We start from the raw sequence: 15,560 nt of genomic DNA, 5'->3' as shown, positions 1-15,560 counted from the left end.
GCAGACTGATACTTTTTTGTTTTGTTTTTTAAACAGCTTTATTGAGATATAATTCACATACCATACAATTCACCCTTTTAAAGTAGATAATTCAGTGTTTTATTTTAACATATTCACAGATTTGTGCAACTGTCACCACTATCCAATTCCAAAAGATTTTCATTACTCCCAAAAGAAACCCCATACCTGTAACAGGCACTCTCCCCAGCCCTTGGCAACTACGTACTGTTTTCTGTCTCTGTGGATTTGCCTATGCTGGAAATTTCATAAAAGTGGAGTCATAATATATGGCCTTTGTGACTGGCTTCTTTCACTTATAATATTTTCAAAGTTTATCCATGTTGTGTCATGTTATCTTAACTTCATTCCTTTTCATTGCCAAATAATATGCCATTGTATGGCTAGACCTCATTTTATTTATCCATTCATCAGTTGATGGACATTTGGTTTGTTTCGACTTTTTGGATTTTACTAATAATACAGACTGCCAACTCCTCGTATCCTCACATGGTGGAGAGAGAGAGAGTGCTCTCTGGGGTCCCTGTTTTTTTGTTTGTTTGTTTGTTTGTTTTTCTGTACACGGGCTTCTCACTGCTGTGGCCTCTCCTACTGCGGAGCACAGGCTCTGGACACGCAGGCTCAGTGGCCACGGCTCACGGGCCCAGCCGCTCCGCGGCATGTGGGATCTTCCAGGACCGGGGCACGAACCCGTGTCCGCTGCATCGGCAGGCGGACTCTCAACCACTGCGCCACCAGGGAAGCCCTCTGGGGTCCCTTTTATAAGGACACTAATCCCATTCATGAGGGCACGGCATCCTCAAGACCTAATCACCTCCCCCAAACCCTACTTCCTAATACCATCACATTGGGGGTTAGGATTTCAACATATTAATTTTGGGGAGACACAAACATTCAGTCCATAACACAGATGTTCATTAAATCATTTCTTTCAATTGGCTTAGTTGACTGGCCCTAAAAAATGCATTCTGGTGTTAGCTCACAGTTGGATGTGTAGGACCAGTTTTGAAATAAAAGAATGAGTCAGAGAACTGTCTTTAATAAAAGGAAGGGGAAGTTATAGTTCTTGGATTTGAGCACCCTAGAAATCAGGGTAACTAACCCTGAGCAATCTTGCCTGACAGTAGTAAAATATGACAGTTAAGCAACGCCAAGCCATTGTTTCCATGTTCTGCACTTCAAAATAAATGGTTCTTGTTCCTTTGGCTTCCTGAAGATTAATCAAGGAAACATGAAGCAACAATAAACTGGGAAGCTTTCCCTTAGTTTTCAGATCTCTTCTGGAAGCATTTATGGTAATAGAATTTAATTAATAGCACATGTATGAAATGTAAGGGCTAAAGCTTTTATGAATCATCATCCAGCAGGAGAGTTAAAAACTAAAATTTATTCAACTCTCATATTTTAAGAATTGAAATTTGAGAAAGAGAATACAATTTACTTGGTCATATAAAATCTTAGTGTTTTAGGGGCTTCCCTGGTGGCTCAGTGGCTAAGAATCTGCCTGCCAATGCAGGGGACATGGGTTCGAGCCCTGGTCCGGGAAGATCCCACATGCTGCGGAGCAACTAAGCCCGTGCACCACAACTACTGAGCCTGTGCTCTAGAGCCCACGAGACACAACTACTGACCCCACGTGCCACAACTACTGAAGACCATGCGCCTAGAGCCCATGCTCCGCAACAAGAGAAGCCACTGCAATGAGAAACCTGTACACCACAACGAAGAGTAACCCTGCTCACCTCAACTAGAGAAAAGCCTGCGCACAGCAACAAAGACCCAACATAGCCAAAAATAAAATAAATTAATTTTTAAAAAAATTTTTTTAAAATCTTACTATTTTAAAGGTTGAACTATTAGACAGTTCAGGACCCTGGAGACCACTTTATTGTGGGTGGTCAAATTTAGAAAGCTAAATAAACTCATTTATAAGGAGCAGTCCATAAGTGTGTGCCGGGATGGATTATTAGAGTTCTCACTAAGAAAAATTATACAAAAAAATCTTATCCTTGCAAATTTTACAAAATGTGCAAATTACTAGGCCCTCTTCACTTCACCCCCAGACCCTTAGGAGGTGTCCAGGCAAGGGAGGACCCCAAAGCTTAAGCCTTATTAAACTCAGTCAGTCTGTCTCCTGTTATGTGTCTATTCATTGTATTCTATAGATCTTCTAATTCAGAAAAAGATTGAAAACATTAGCTGTGCACTATCTTCATTTGAGAAATGCAAAGATAACTTCATTTGCAGATTATAAATTTAACAGACTGGTGATATTAGAGATCTTTTTGATACTTTTTATGCTAGTCTCTGTAAAACACAATTTGTATTCATAGCTGCATGTTCACTCTTTCAAAACATAACTTTTACTGCATTAAACGGTTGCTATTGATTCCGGAAATTCAGTCAGTAAGGTGGAGAAATAAAACTCTTGAAGTGTAAAGAAAGTTTAAAACAAACATCTATATAGAGTTGGGGATAGAGAGAGCTTAACAGATGGTAAAGAGCTGTCTTCTCACATATGTTGCTTCAGTGGATTTATAGATATCAAATGACTGTAAAATAACCATTTCATTGTCCCCTGGCCCAAACAGCCACTGAATAATCTGTGTTGTCAGTTGTTAGGACTTTCTGTGCAGATTTGCATATTGTAGAGATTCAGAACCAGAGTTCAGAATCCAGATTCAGAAGCTTGGTTTTAGCTCTTTGCTCAGAGCTGATCAAAATTCTGGAGAAGTGACTAACAATACGTCTTCTAAAAAATTGTTTATTTGATAATTATATTAGTATGTTTATTGCTGCTGAGAAACGTAACTATCGAATGCTGGTGGTGGGACTTTTAATCTTGAAAAACTATATTGAAGTTTAAGAATTAGCAACTATCATTTTGCATTAAAGGGCAATGAATAATCTTAAATTAAAGTATCATCAAGTTCTCAAAGCCTGATGTACCATCTATATTTTAAGGATGTTCCTGAGACACAACCCAGACTACAAATCAATTAGTGAAGAGAGACACTCAGGTTTATCTCTCATTTTAGTATCGTGGCCATTGTCTGTTTTGATACTTGACATCTTTAGTAACGATTTCTTATTTTACACTAACAGAGTGTTAAGGCCATTGTTTTCTGGCACCTTAATCTTAGGGAGAACGAATTAGGACATAGAATGGTTAATATCCATGCCTTACATTGAGTATGTGATTCCTATTAGCATCAGTGTTGGAAGATAGCATTTCCTCATCTTGTCCGAGAGTCTGCTGGATTTGAGTTGACTGTTGTTGTCTATCTAAAATCTATAGTCAATGCCACTGGTGAACAAATTGTGTTTGGCTGAGGTTGTCACTTGGGGAGTGTCAAAGAAAGATCTCAGAATGCTCAAAGGGCTTCTTTCATGTCCTAGTGGTGAGCATCTGGTGAGAAATTCAGCTACTGATGGCTTTCTGATGCTGTTGGCCACCATTAAACATTTGAAGATGTGCTTGAAGAACATTTCTTTGAAATTTTTGAGAATTTATTTTACTGTAAGAAGTTAATTTATTTACTTCATTGCAAATATCACATGAAAAATTGAATCGTCCAGTGGTTTGGGTAACGGAAAACTGTGAAAGTTTCCCTAAATTTACTAACGCATATAGTTTTATGAAAACAACTTATACTTAGTGCCAAAGCATCATTTGTCCTTCTTGTATTCAAATGATTAAAAAATCAGAAAAGGGAGGGAGCATAAAATTTTTGTGCAGTATATAACAAATATACAAAGTTTGTTCAAATTAATTCATTCACCATAAACATCTGTCCGTTAACACTTTCTCTGTTAAAATGGCAATTTGTTATAAACTCTCTGAAGAATATTTTTACAACCCTAAAGATTGATAGTGGATGTGAAGTTGTCTGCAGAGTGCCTGAGAGTAGCATTGTTTGGTACTGATTTCTCCCAATGCCTTGCACAGATTTGAGAACGGGGGATGAGGGGGTGGGGTGGGAGGAGGTCTGTGGAGCCGGACTAAACGTATCTGTAGGTAGATGCACATCTTGGCTTCCCTGCTTTCTAGTGTCGTGACCTTGAGCAAGGTACTTAACCTCTCTCAATTGTCACATCTGTCAAATAAGGATATTAACAGAGTGGAGTCACATCTTTGTTAGATGCCAGGTTCTTAAGGGGAAAATTTATTCATTGTCAAAATCACCCTTAAATTCTTCAGGTCATCACTAACTCACCAGGACATCAGCCATGGGTAGCTCCAAAGTCAAACACATCTTTTATTCCTCCTTGCGCTTTGGTGTGGCTCCCCTTTCTCTGAACATAGGATGCCAATGTCTCATTAAGAAGAAGGGCCAGAATGGCCCGAGACTAGAAGAACGTGTCCGTCTGTGTGTCTGTCTCTCTCTCCCTTTCCCTTACTTCCTTCCTCTCCCTCCTCCGCCCTCTCCTCTCCCTCCCCTTATTTATTATTTTTTGTTTGCGGTACGCGGCCCTCTCACTGTTGTGGCTTCTCCCGTTGCGGAGCACAGGCTCTGGACGCGCAGGCTCAGCGGCCATGGCTCATGGGCTCAGCCGCTCTGCGGCATGTGGGATCCTCCCGGACCGGGGCACGAACCCGTGTCCCCTGATATCGGCAAGCGGACTCTCAACCACTGCGCCACAAGGGAAGCCCTCTCCCTCCCCTTCTATGACCTATTATGGTTGAATGACGGATAGCAAGAGAGATGAGTATATTATCTAATATATCCTAATTCCTACCTCATTAGGTTACTTTCTATCCATATAAATATTTATCTGTCATAAATACTGGATGGTATTATTGTTACTGCTAGCCCTATGGATTTTTAAAATATTTGTTACTCTAATAATTGTATTTAAGTGGTTAAACGACATGGCTAAGGGCTTCCCTGGTGGCGCAGTGGTTAACAATCCACCTGCCAATGCATGGGACATGGGTTCAAGCCCTGGTCCAGGAAGATCCCACATGCTGCGGAGCAACTAAGCCCTTGCACCACGACTACTGAGCCTGTGCTCTAGAGCCCGCGAGCCACAACTACTGAACCCGAGAGGCACAACTGCTGAGGCCGTGTGCCCCAACTACTGAAGCCTGCACACCTAGAGCCCATGTTCCACAACAAGAGAAGCCACCGCAATGAGAAACCACTGCAATGAGAAGCCCGCGCACCGCGACAAAGAGTAGCCCCCGCTCGCCGCAACTAGAGAAAGCCCGCATGCAGCAACGAAGACCCAATGCAGCCCCCCAAAAAATAATATAAATAAATTTTAAAAAAGAAAACACATGGCTATTAATTTTTATTTTTGAAAACTTATGAAATAATTTATACACACAGTTTTTATGACTTGCTTTTATGCACGGTATTCTCTCTAATGTACTTAAAAAAATTTTTTTATTAGGGTATAGTTGATTTACAATACTGTGTTAGTTTCAGGAGTACAGCAAAGTGAATCAGTTATACATATACGTATATACACTCTTTTTTAGATTCTTTTCCCATATAGGTCATTACAGAGAATTGAGTAGAGTTCCCTGTGGTATACAGTAGGTCCTTACTAGTTAGTTATTAGTCCTTATTTATTTTTGGCTGCATTGGGTCTTCGTTGCTGGACGCGGGATTTCTCTAGTTGTGGCGAGCAGGGGCTACTCTTTGTTGTGGTGCGCGGGCTTCTCACTGTGGTGGCTTCTTTTGTGGAGCACAGGCTCTAGGCGCGCAGGCTTCAGTAGTTGTGGCTCACGGGCTTAGTTGCTCCACGGCATGTGGGATCTTCCCAGACCAGGGCTCGAACCCGTGTCCCCTGCATTGGCAGGCAGATTCTTAACCACTGCGCCACCAGGGAAGTCCTCTCTAATGTATTTTTAAAACAAACAAAACCTCTGTAACATATCAGTTTTTCCTAATCATGTTTTCAATGAAAAGTATTCACTTAAATAACACTTTTATAGTAAATTTTTAAGTTGTGATAGTGTGAATACATATTTATTCTTAGTCAAACCAAATTATTTTAGACGGGTGATAGACATATAAGAACTTTCATTCTTACAGTGGGGGGGGGAAGAATCACAAAGGTTTTATTTGACTAGGAATTACTTGACTTGGAGATTTAGAAGTTATTGAAATAATCATCTCTTAATCTCATTTTATGAACTGCCAGTGATTTTGGAACATATCCATAGCTATGAAAGACGTTTTGTAACTAGGTTTAAAACAATTTTTGACCTTAACCAGCGGCCCTACATGACAAGTTTTTGTTTATTTTTCTACTTAACTTACTCAAGAAAAGTGAAGAAAGAAAATCAGTTCAAGAAACCAGCCAGCAGCCTGCCAATGCAGGGGACACAGCTCGAGCCCTGGTCTGGGAAGATCCCACATGCCACGGAGCAACTGAGCCTGTGCGCCACAACTACTGAGGCCGTGTGCCACAATTACTGAAGCCCACGCACCTAGAGCCCCTGCTCCACAACAAGAGAAGCCACCTCAGTGAGAAGCCTGCACACAGCAACGAAGAGTAGCCCCTGCTCGCCGCAACTAGAGAATGCCCGTGTGCAGCAACGAAGACCCAACACAGCCAAAAGTAAATAAATTAAATAAATAAATAAATATATTAAAAAAAAAAAAAAGAATACGGCCAACAGATCCTATTCCTAACATCTGCTAGTGAAATAGTGATACAAAACATTTTGTTTTCATAAATAGAGTTATTGGGTTCAAGTTAGAAAAATAAAACTGAATTTGAAGACTTAGGCTGGAAAACAGTAGAAATCTTATATATATTTTTTAAGATTTAGAGCTTTCTGTTTAAATAAGTTCAACGTAAGTGACTACACTTTAAAAAATATTTTTACTTAATTAAAGGCAAACCTTGAAGTAAATGGAATTAGAGGAAGCAAGACAGCTAGGAGAAGATGCTTAAAATCATTGAAGGAAATATTCAGCCTACCAAGAAATGCTATCTATTCATTAATTTAATAGTACTAAGCCCCGTTATAATTTTTTTGCCTTCATAGCTTTTGCAATTCAACCAATCCTTTCTTTTTCCTTGTCTGAGACACATTTTTTTTCTATTCAAATATATACATACAAAAGTTATGAGGGAATTAATAAAATTCCTGAAGTTAACAGCTGTTATTTTCCATAGAACTTTAAAAGTGATTTTTGAAAATTAAAGAAATAATTCTCAAAGGAAGTTTTAGCAAGTAGAAAACTGGAACTGAGAAAAGGGAAGAGAGACTTCCCTGGTGGCACAGTGGTTAAGAGTCTGCCTGCCAATGCAGGGGACACGGGTTTGATCCCTGGTCCAGGAAGATCCCACATGCCACGGAGCAACTAAGCCCGTGTGCCACAACTACTGAGCCTGCGTGCCACAGCTACTGAAGCCTGCACGCCTAGAACCCGTGCTCAGCAACTGCAACAAGAGAAGACACCGCAATGAGAAGCCTGTGCACCGCAACAAAGAGTAGACCCCACTCACCACAACTAGAGAAAGCCCGCACGCAGCAACAAAGACCCAACGCAGCCAAAATTAATTAATTATTAATTTTTTTAAAAAAAGGAAAAGGGAAAGATGATTCAATCTGGTCCTAAATCTTCCAGTCTCAGATTGGACTAATGTTTGCCTCAAATGAAAGAAGGCCCAAGACTCCTAAAGAAAATAAACATTCTCAGTAGGCAATGTGGTGTTTGAAAAGTTCAAAGACATGATGTGAAGGGAACAAAGATTATCTTTTCCTATTTTGCGAACATTGTCCTCTCAACTGATTTCTAGGGAATATGAATCTTCATTGTTTTGTCTAAAAAGTACACTAAAATAGTTCAAAAGTCATGAGAAATGCCAGTCATAATTGGAACTTCTCTGAGCACACTAATTTACACATTTCTAAAGGAGAAAAGAGACTCTTTCAAAGTGTACTTCGAAAGTTTCACAGAATAGTGGTTTAGAATCAGAATCACAGGAAAAACATTCAGCGATCATGTCATTTAGACGTGGGTGTAATGCACAAGGACCCATGAGACCCTAACTTTTCTCCAGCTCACTTAAGAGGATTCTGGCTTGGCCAGCTTAGTCTCTTCCCTTCCTCTGCTCTCTGAAAATCCAAACCCTCCTTTTGGACTCTACAAAATAAAATTGAGGCAGGAGAGGAGAAGCTGGAAAAGAAAGGCATGAGGGGCTGGGGGGGAGCGGTTCAGAGGACTATGGGACATATTCTAGTATGTGACAAAAGTACATGGAAAAGGGAAAATAGAGTATTTTAAAAGATTTCTTGGACCCCTTCATGGTTTTTGAAATATGCAAGCAAAAGAGTTATTTTGAAATTACTCTTTGGTGGCTCCAATACCTCTCTAAGACTGAGCCAAGTGGGTTACTGCTTTATACAAATATATTTACAAGGGCAGTAAAAAGGATCAGTTCAGGCCTACATTCTTCACATAGATTGGCCAGTTTCCTTAGTGAAGATGTTTGCAATTTAGAGATATGTAGAACCTGAATAGTTAAACAATGTTGAACAGTTGAGCTAGGCATTTGAGGTTTATAGTTTTTTGAGATTTTTAATTTCACAATTAGATTTGCTGTCCAGGTTTCCGAGAGAAGAGAGAAAGGAAAAAAGAAAAATTTATCCAGAATAGCATGTATTCTTCAGGAGTGATAAAATCTGGCACAGTGAAAGATTCATTTACATGTCAATGTACTTATAGATAAATGATTGAAAGATAAGATGCCATGTCATATGAAGGATTTTTCTCTCCTTCACAAAAGTGTAATAAATTATTTCATAGTTAAGAAATTCTGATCTTATAGGAACTTTCCAAATCCTTGAACTCATGGTTCCTTGCCCTCCTTAAGTCTATTCCTGGGTTGTCAAACCAGCCTAGCTGTAAGTCTAGAGCAGTGGTTCTCAACCAGGTAGGACTTCCCCATCCTACACTCAGGGGACATTTGGCAATATCTAGGAACATTTTTGGTTGTCATGACTTGGGGTAGGGGGGTAGGGATGCTACTGGCATCTGGTGGGTAGAAGCAGGTGATACTGCAAAGCATCCTACAATGCACAGGACAGCCTCCCACAACAAAGAATGATCTAGTCTCAAATGTCAATAGTGTCAACATTGAGAAGGCTTTATCTAGAGCTTTCCTCTGAGATTACCTTAGTGTTCTACTTCTCCAGTCATAGTCTCTTAGCTTCCACCTTCCTGTCATTCTTCTGAGCCAGTCCTTGCCTTGCTTATTACCACCAATTTCTCAACCTATGCCATCTTCATTAGACCAGTGGACTTTTCCACCAGGCACCTTTGTTAATCTGCTGTCCTTCCTCATAGTTCAGCTTGGGAGGAACGTGATGTGAGGCCCAGTATAGAACAGTAATAAACAATGTGGGCTTCGGGTATAATTTAGGTAAGTTAAAATCCCAGATCCACCACTTACTACTAATATAACCTTGGCCAAGTTTCTTAGCCTCTCAGTGCCTCAATTTCCCCACCTGAAAAAAATGTGGATTTCATCAGGTGGGGAAACTGATAATATCGCCACCATCAGTCACCATCATCAACACCACCATCATCATATCAGATCCCATTAGGGGTTTCAGTCTTATAGATCAGTGATTTTTCCAGGATTGGAAAATCATGGAACTGTTTAGGGGGATAACAAAAGTGTTCTGCTTACATTTTTTATCAGACCTTTATTACACAAAGTTTATAATCATTATATATTATGTATATACTATGTACATATATACTATGTATATATCATGTACAGACTATGTATGTACTATGTACATTTCATAGTAAATACGTTGAATGACTCATTTCTATATGATATAGGTATAGTCAGGGATAAGTTCATAAAGCACTAAAAATAATTAGCTTTTATTTGCAGGGGGCAATACTTGTGACAGTACTAGATCGCACGTTAGGCTGAATTAAGGACATAAACTCTTGTTTAACAGTTGAGCTGGTGAGAGTGTGTTGTCTGGGGGGGCAGCAGCGGGGAGGGGCGCAAATAGATGCATGAGTTCTGCTTTGGGAAATGCTTAAAGGGCAAAACCACAATATAGAAAATGGAAAAAATGTATAGTTTGCCTGAGCTTTTCCTATTTTGATACTTTAAAACTTATGTGTTATGAATTGTGTGAAACTGTCACCAAACTTCAGGCTAGTTTTCTTTAATATGGCATCCCATTCAAACATTTGAAAATGGCCTTTTGCACTATTTTAATTATCCTATCTGTTTTCATCTTTCAGATCATAAGGCCTATGGATTCTCGGCCTCAAAAGATCATCAAGTAGTCACAGCAATAGAGTATCAAGGTAGAGTACCTTACTGATTTTCACGGTCTGTATTGTTGAAATAACTCACAGAGATGACACACGTTAGTGCCTTTCTGTTTGTCAGGAACCTCAGTCTCACTTCACGCTAACTCCCCTGCTGAAATGCTGCTCCCTTCTGTTTCCCCCTTGAGAACCCTTTCTCCACCTCCTCAGTAGAAATTTTGGACATTCCGCGAGAGACCTGATGTACAAAGAATGTCTCATTATGTAAAGTATCTGCAACAAATCAAATCTAATTTGTAAAACTGGGAGAAGGAGATCTTGCAAAGTTTCCAGTCAGCTAAATTTGGTAAATGGGAATTAACACTGCAAACCCCACTCTATGTATTTAAGAGAACGTTAATATAGCCTATTGTTGGGGTATCATTTTGCTATTTATTTTAGCCTCTTAAAATATTTATAAGGGAGGAGTTGGTATTTAACAGGTGTAAAGTTTCAATTTTGCAAGATGAAAAAGTTCTGGAGATTGCTTGCACAGCAATGTGAATGTATGTAACACTACTGAACTGTACAGTAAAAATCATTAAGAAGGTAAATTTTAAGTTACGTATATTTTATAACAATTAAAATTTTTTTAAGGATCTAATAACCAAAAAGAATTATGAGCCTTTATAAATTTACTTCAAATGTTGACTATCTACTACTTCTCTGAAGGGTTTTTGCCTAGAACACATTAATAATACTGGGCAACCTGAAAAATTACTGTTTCTTAAATGTGATGCTTCTTTAGACCATAAACATTTAAGAAACTGATTTCAAATGTCTGATCCCTTTTCTTTAGGCATGTCTTAGTTTCCTGCAGTTGGAGAGAGATAGGTTTGGAGTAAAGAGAAGAAGATTTAAAAAGGGGGCCTGATGTGAGAAGAATTAAATTATCTAGTATTTAACCAGTCATGCCTGGCATAGAGTAAGTTATATGTGCTTGTTAAATAATAATATGCTATAATAAGAATCAGTGAATCAGTCATTCACTTAAATAATTATTTAGGTTATTCAGGTTCTTTGAAGTCCTAATATTTTACATGATTAAGCTAATAAAACACTCTTTATCATGACGTAGTTTTAAATGGGGAGAGGTGGGAAAAAGAAATTAATGATTGGTAGTAATTTGGGACTATGGAGTACTTATAGGGAAGACAAACACGGCTGGGTGAGATGCCAAAAAGGAGACTGGAAAAGCCAATGAGTGAGCACAGTGAGAGGAAAAGATGGAGCAGGATATCCATGTGGGACAAAGGAAACGAAGTTAATTTCTCTCACTTTTTACTTCTCTGGAGGATCTTACTGTTGGGTCCAGCGGGATACCGTGGATATTCATCCCTGCCTCCCCAGGCCCTACGCCATGATATCTGAATTAGGATGCCATAAGTATATTCTTTAGTCTTACATTACTTTAAAAAAATGTATTAAGGTGAAATTCACATAACATAAAATTCACGATGTTAAAGTGAACAATTAAGTGTCATTTATTATATCCACAATGTTGTGTGACCACCACCTCTGTCTAGTTTCAAAGCATTTCCAACACTTTAAACTAAAACCCTGTACCATTTTTACATCACTTTAAAATGTGTGTTTTATTTTTAAAATAAATCCTTCTACAGATAGGAAATAGAAAATCCTTCTATGTTTATTGCAATCAAATGTTAGTCTTATTTACTCCCAAGTAAGTATTTTCTATTTTTTTAATCTCGCCTCTGCTCCTTTTAATTAAAAATTACACTTTGATTCTATTTTATATGTGCTCCAATCATTCCAACTTGGCTTTCCATAAAGCAAAAATAAATTTCTATCTATCTTCTTCAACATTTCACTTTTAGGATATTTTATGCAGTAACTTAATTTTACTTAAAGTATAAAATATTTTTTTTGTTTTTACTTTTTTAAATTGAAGTATAGTTGATTTACAATGTTGTGTTAATTTCTGTTGCACAGCAAAGTGACTCGGTTGGTTATGCATATGTACATTATACATTCTTTTTTATATTCTTTTCCATTACAGTTTATCCCAGGACATTGAATATAGTTCCCTGTGCTATACCTTGTTGTAGGACCTTGTTGTCCATCCATTCTATATGTAATAATTTGCATCTACTAACCCTAATCTCCCAGTCTATCCTCCCCCACCTTCCCTCCCCCTTGGCAACCACAAGTCTGTTCTCTATGTCTGTGAGTCTGTTTCTGTTTTTTAGATAGGTTCATTTGTGTCATATTTTAGATTCCACATATAAGTGATATCATATGGTATTTGTCTTTCTCTTTCTGACTTACTTCACTTAGTATGATAATCTCTAGCGGCATCCGTGTTGCTGCAAATGGCTTTTTCTTTTTTTTAATTTATTGATTTTATTTTTGGCTGTGTCGGGTCTTTGTTGCTGCGCGCAGGCTTTTCTCTGGTTGCAGCGAGCGGGGGCTACTCTTCGTTGCAGTGCGCGGGCTTCTCATTGCAGTGGCTTCTCTTGTTTCAGAGCACGTGGGCTTCAGTAGTTGTGGCACCTGGGTTCAGTAGTTGTGGCTCACGGGCTCCAGAGTGCAGGCTCAGTAGTTGTGGTGCATAGGCTTAGTTGCTCTGCAGCATGTGGCATCTTCCCAGACCAGGGCTTGAACCCATGTCCCCTGCATTGGCGGGCAGATTCTTAACCAATGCGCTACCAGGGAAGCCCCCTGTAAATGGCTTTTTTTTTTTTCATGGCTGAGTAGTTAGTATTCCACTGTATATATGTACCACATCTTCTTTATCCATTCATCTGTCGATGGACATTTAGGTTGTTTCCATGTGTTGGCTCTTGTGAATAGTGCTGCTATGAGCATAGGGGTGCATGTATCTTTTTAAATTATAGTTTTGTCGGGATATATGCCCAGGAATGGGATTGCTGGATCATATGGTAATTCTATTTTTAGTTTTCTGAGGGACCTCCATACTGCTTTCTGTAATGGCTGCACGAGCTTACATTCCCACCAACAGTGCAAGAGGGTTCCCTTTTCTCCACACCCTCTCCAGCATTTGTTATTTGTAGACATTTTAATGATGGTCATTCTGACCAGTGTGAGATGACACCTCATTGTAGTTCTGATTTGCATTTCTCTAATGATTAACAATATTGAGCATCTTTCATGTGCCTCTTGGCCATCTGTATGTCTTCTTTGGAGAAGTGTGTATTTAGGTCTTCTGCCTATTTTTTGATTGGGTTGTTTGTTTTTTTGTTGTTGAGTTGTACTAAAATATTTTATGATTTGTGTATATGTGTGTCCCCCCCAATTCATTCAGTTTTTTGTCTCTTGTCTCTATGATGTCAAACAATCATGAATTAATTAATTCCTTCTTTTCAGTACTGCTTTTCTGTATCACCTCCCATAGCGATGCCAAAAGCAGAATGAGAGTAAAGTGAGCGCTGCTCTGCCAGGCTTGTAAGTTACATGAGCAGCCTTATGCAGAGACCACGACCCTGAGAGGAATAAATCAGAGTTTAATAGCATGCTTTTCTCCCCAGAAGTAATAATTTATGGTAATTCTCCAGAACTACTTTGGTAGTATACCTTCTCTTCTTGCATTATGTAAGATTTTGATGATTTTTAACTTGAGCACAGAGAATGAAATCAAACAAGAGTCAGCAATACAGAATCTTAGAAAAATTAAAATTCACAGTGATTCTAGCTGTGTGATTCCTTAAAGTGATTATTTTGCTACATGTTGAACAAATGCTTTTTCCAAACAAAGAATTATCTTTTCTCAATCCAAACTGGAACAGATATTTTTGGCAATGTAATAATCATCTTAATAGAAAAACTTGGTGCATTTTTCTGTTCTAATATGCCTTGCTTTGAGAAAGTATGATTTATGTCTATATTATTTTCTTTACTGTCTCAAACACAGGAAACACTTTAGCTCAAATCTGAGTAATTTGGGGGTAGATTTATGATGGTATTAAGTATGGATTTCTACCATGCCAAGGCAAGCTTACAACTACAAGTAAGAGAAGTGCCTCATGGGTAAAAGTAATAATAACCATTTATGGAACATGGACTATATACAGAGTACCATGTACACCCAAGTATGTAAATATATTATCTCATTTAATCTTTACCACAGCTTTGCAAGATGAGTAATGTTGTTCTTGTCATTTTACAGATGTGAACACAATCACATCTTTTTTTTAAAAAGTTAAATAATTTGCTCAATATCACACATCTGGTTTATGGCAGAGGTCTAACTTCAAAGCCTGTGCCTTAAACTACTATATTATGGCATAATAATGCCGAGGGCTAGACACAGAAAATTATGCTGGCCATGAATGTTGAATTTGGGCTGAAAAGAGAGAGGCGAGTCCATGGTAGTTAGCTTCTCAGTTCACTTGGTTCTTTATCCTCAGATGTTGGCCCCATGATTCAGTAGATTTACTGTTTCTCACAGTTTTTGAGGTCAAGGTGTTCCCCTGCTTGGAACACTCCCAAAGAACCACAAGGCGAAATTCAGATTCCAGGAAATTCAAAAATTCAAATTCCCTCTTTTAAGTCTTTGGTTAATTATCACCTTCTAAATGAGGTGAACTCTGACTACTCTATTTTTTTAAAACTGCACCCCCATTCCCCAGATTCCCAAACTTCCTGTACTCTGATCTACTCTTATTTTCATAGCACTCATGACCTCTTAACGTACTATATAATTCACTTCGTGATGTTTCTTGTGTGTCTGACCCCCTGCAAATTGTAAGATCCCAAAGGGGAGGGATCTTTGTTTTGCTCACTGCTATCGCTCAAGAACAATGCTGGACACACAGTAAATACTCAATATATTTTGGACAAATTGCATAGACCATTTCTCCACATTTTATATGGTCAATGAGATTGAGGCTGGAGTGGAGTCACTTCACTTAAGAAAACCATTGGTTACATTTTTAACATAATTTCTGCAGAGGTTTTCCATAGAGTAATGAGTATAGAAATCAGGAAGAATTCACCAAAAGGAGTGTGTGTGTGTGTGTGTGTGTGTGTGTGTGTGTCCAGTTAAATATGTGAAACAATATGATTATTTGAGTGTAAATTTATTCCTAAGACCTAGGAGTGTGAGCTAAAAATGAGTGTGGGTGTGTGCTTAATTGCTGGAAACTCAACAAAATACGGGAAGGAAACCTATCTAGAGCTCAAGACTCCGGAAGGCCACCACCCATTCTCCTTAATCAACAGAACAGAGCCATGTTTCCTCAGACAAGTCCCTCG

The 15,560-nt window shown here is 38.7% G+C and overlaps 1 protein-coding gene across 2 annotated transcripts in view; it reads left to right on the top strand.

Annotated features, from left to right (window-relative positions):
* Positions 1-15,560, top strand: part of JAM2 (junctional adhesion molecule 2) — a 72,448-nt gene that overhangs the window by 28,848 nt on the left and 28,040 nt on the right. For both annotated transcript variants that reach the window (XM_022574226.2, XM_089910366.1), the window contains exon 2: positions 10,257-10,322. In XM_022574226.2, coding sequence (XP_022429934.1) covers positions 10,257-10,322 — 66 coding nt within the window. The remainder of the gene's footprint in view (positions 1-10,256; positions 10,323-15,560) is intronic.

This window comes from Delphinapterus leucas, chromosome 4, assembly GCF_059928025.1.
Source record: "Delphinapterus leucas isolate spDelLeu-1000000601 "Yukka" chromosome 4, BTC_Dleu_Yukka2, whole genome shotgun sequence".
Lineage (NCBI taxonomy): Eukaryota > Metazoa > Chordata > Mammalia > Artiodactyla > Monodontidae > Delphinapterus > Delphinapterus leucas.
The sequence above is the reverse complement of the archived record's forward strand: the minus strand, read 5'-3'. Positions and strand labels throughout refer to the sequence as shown.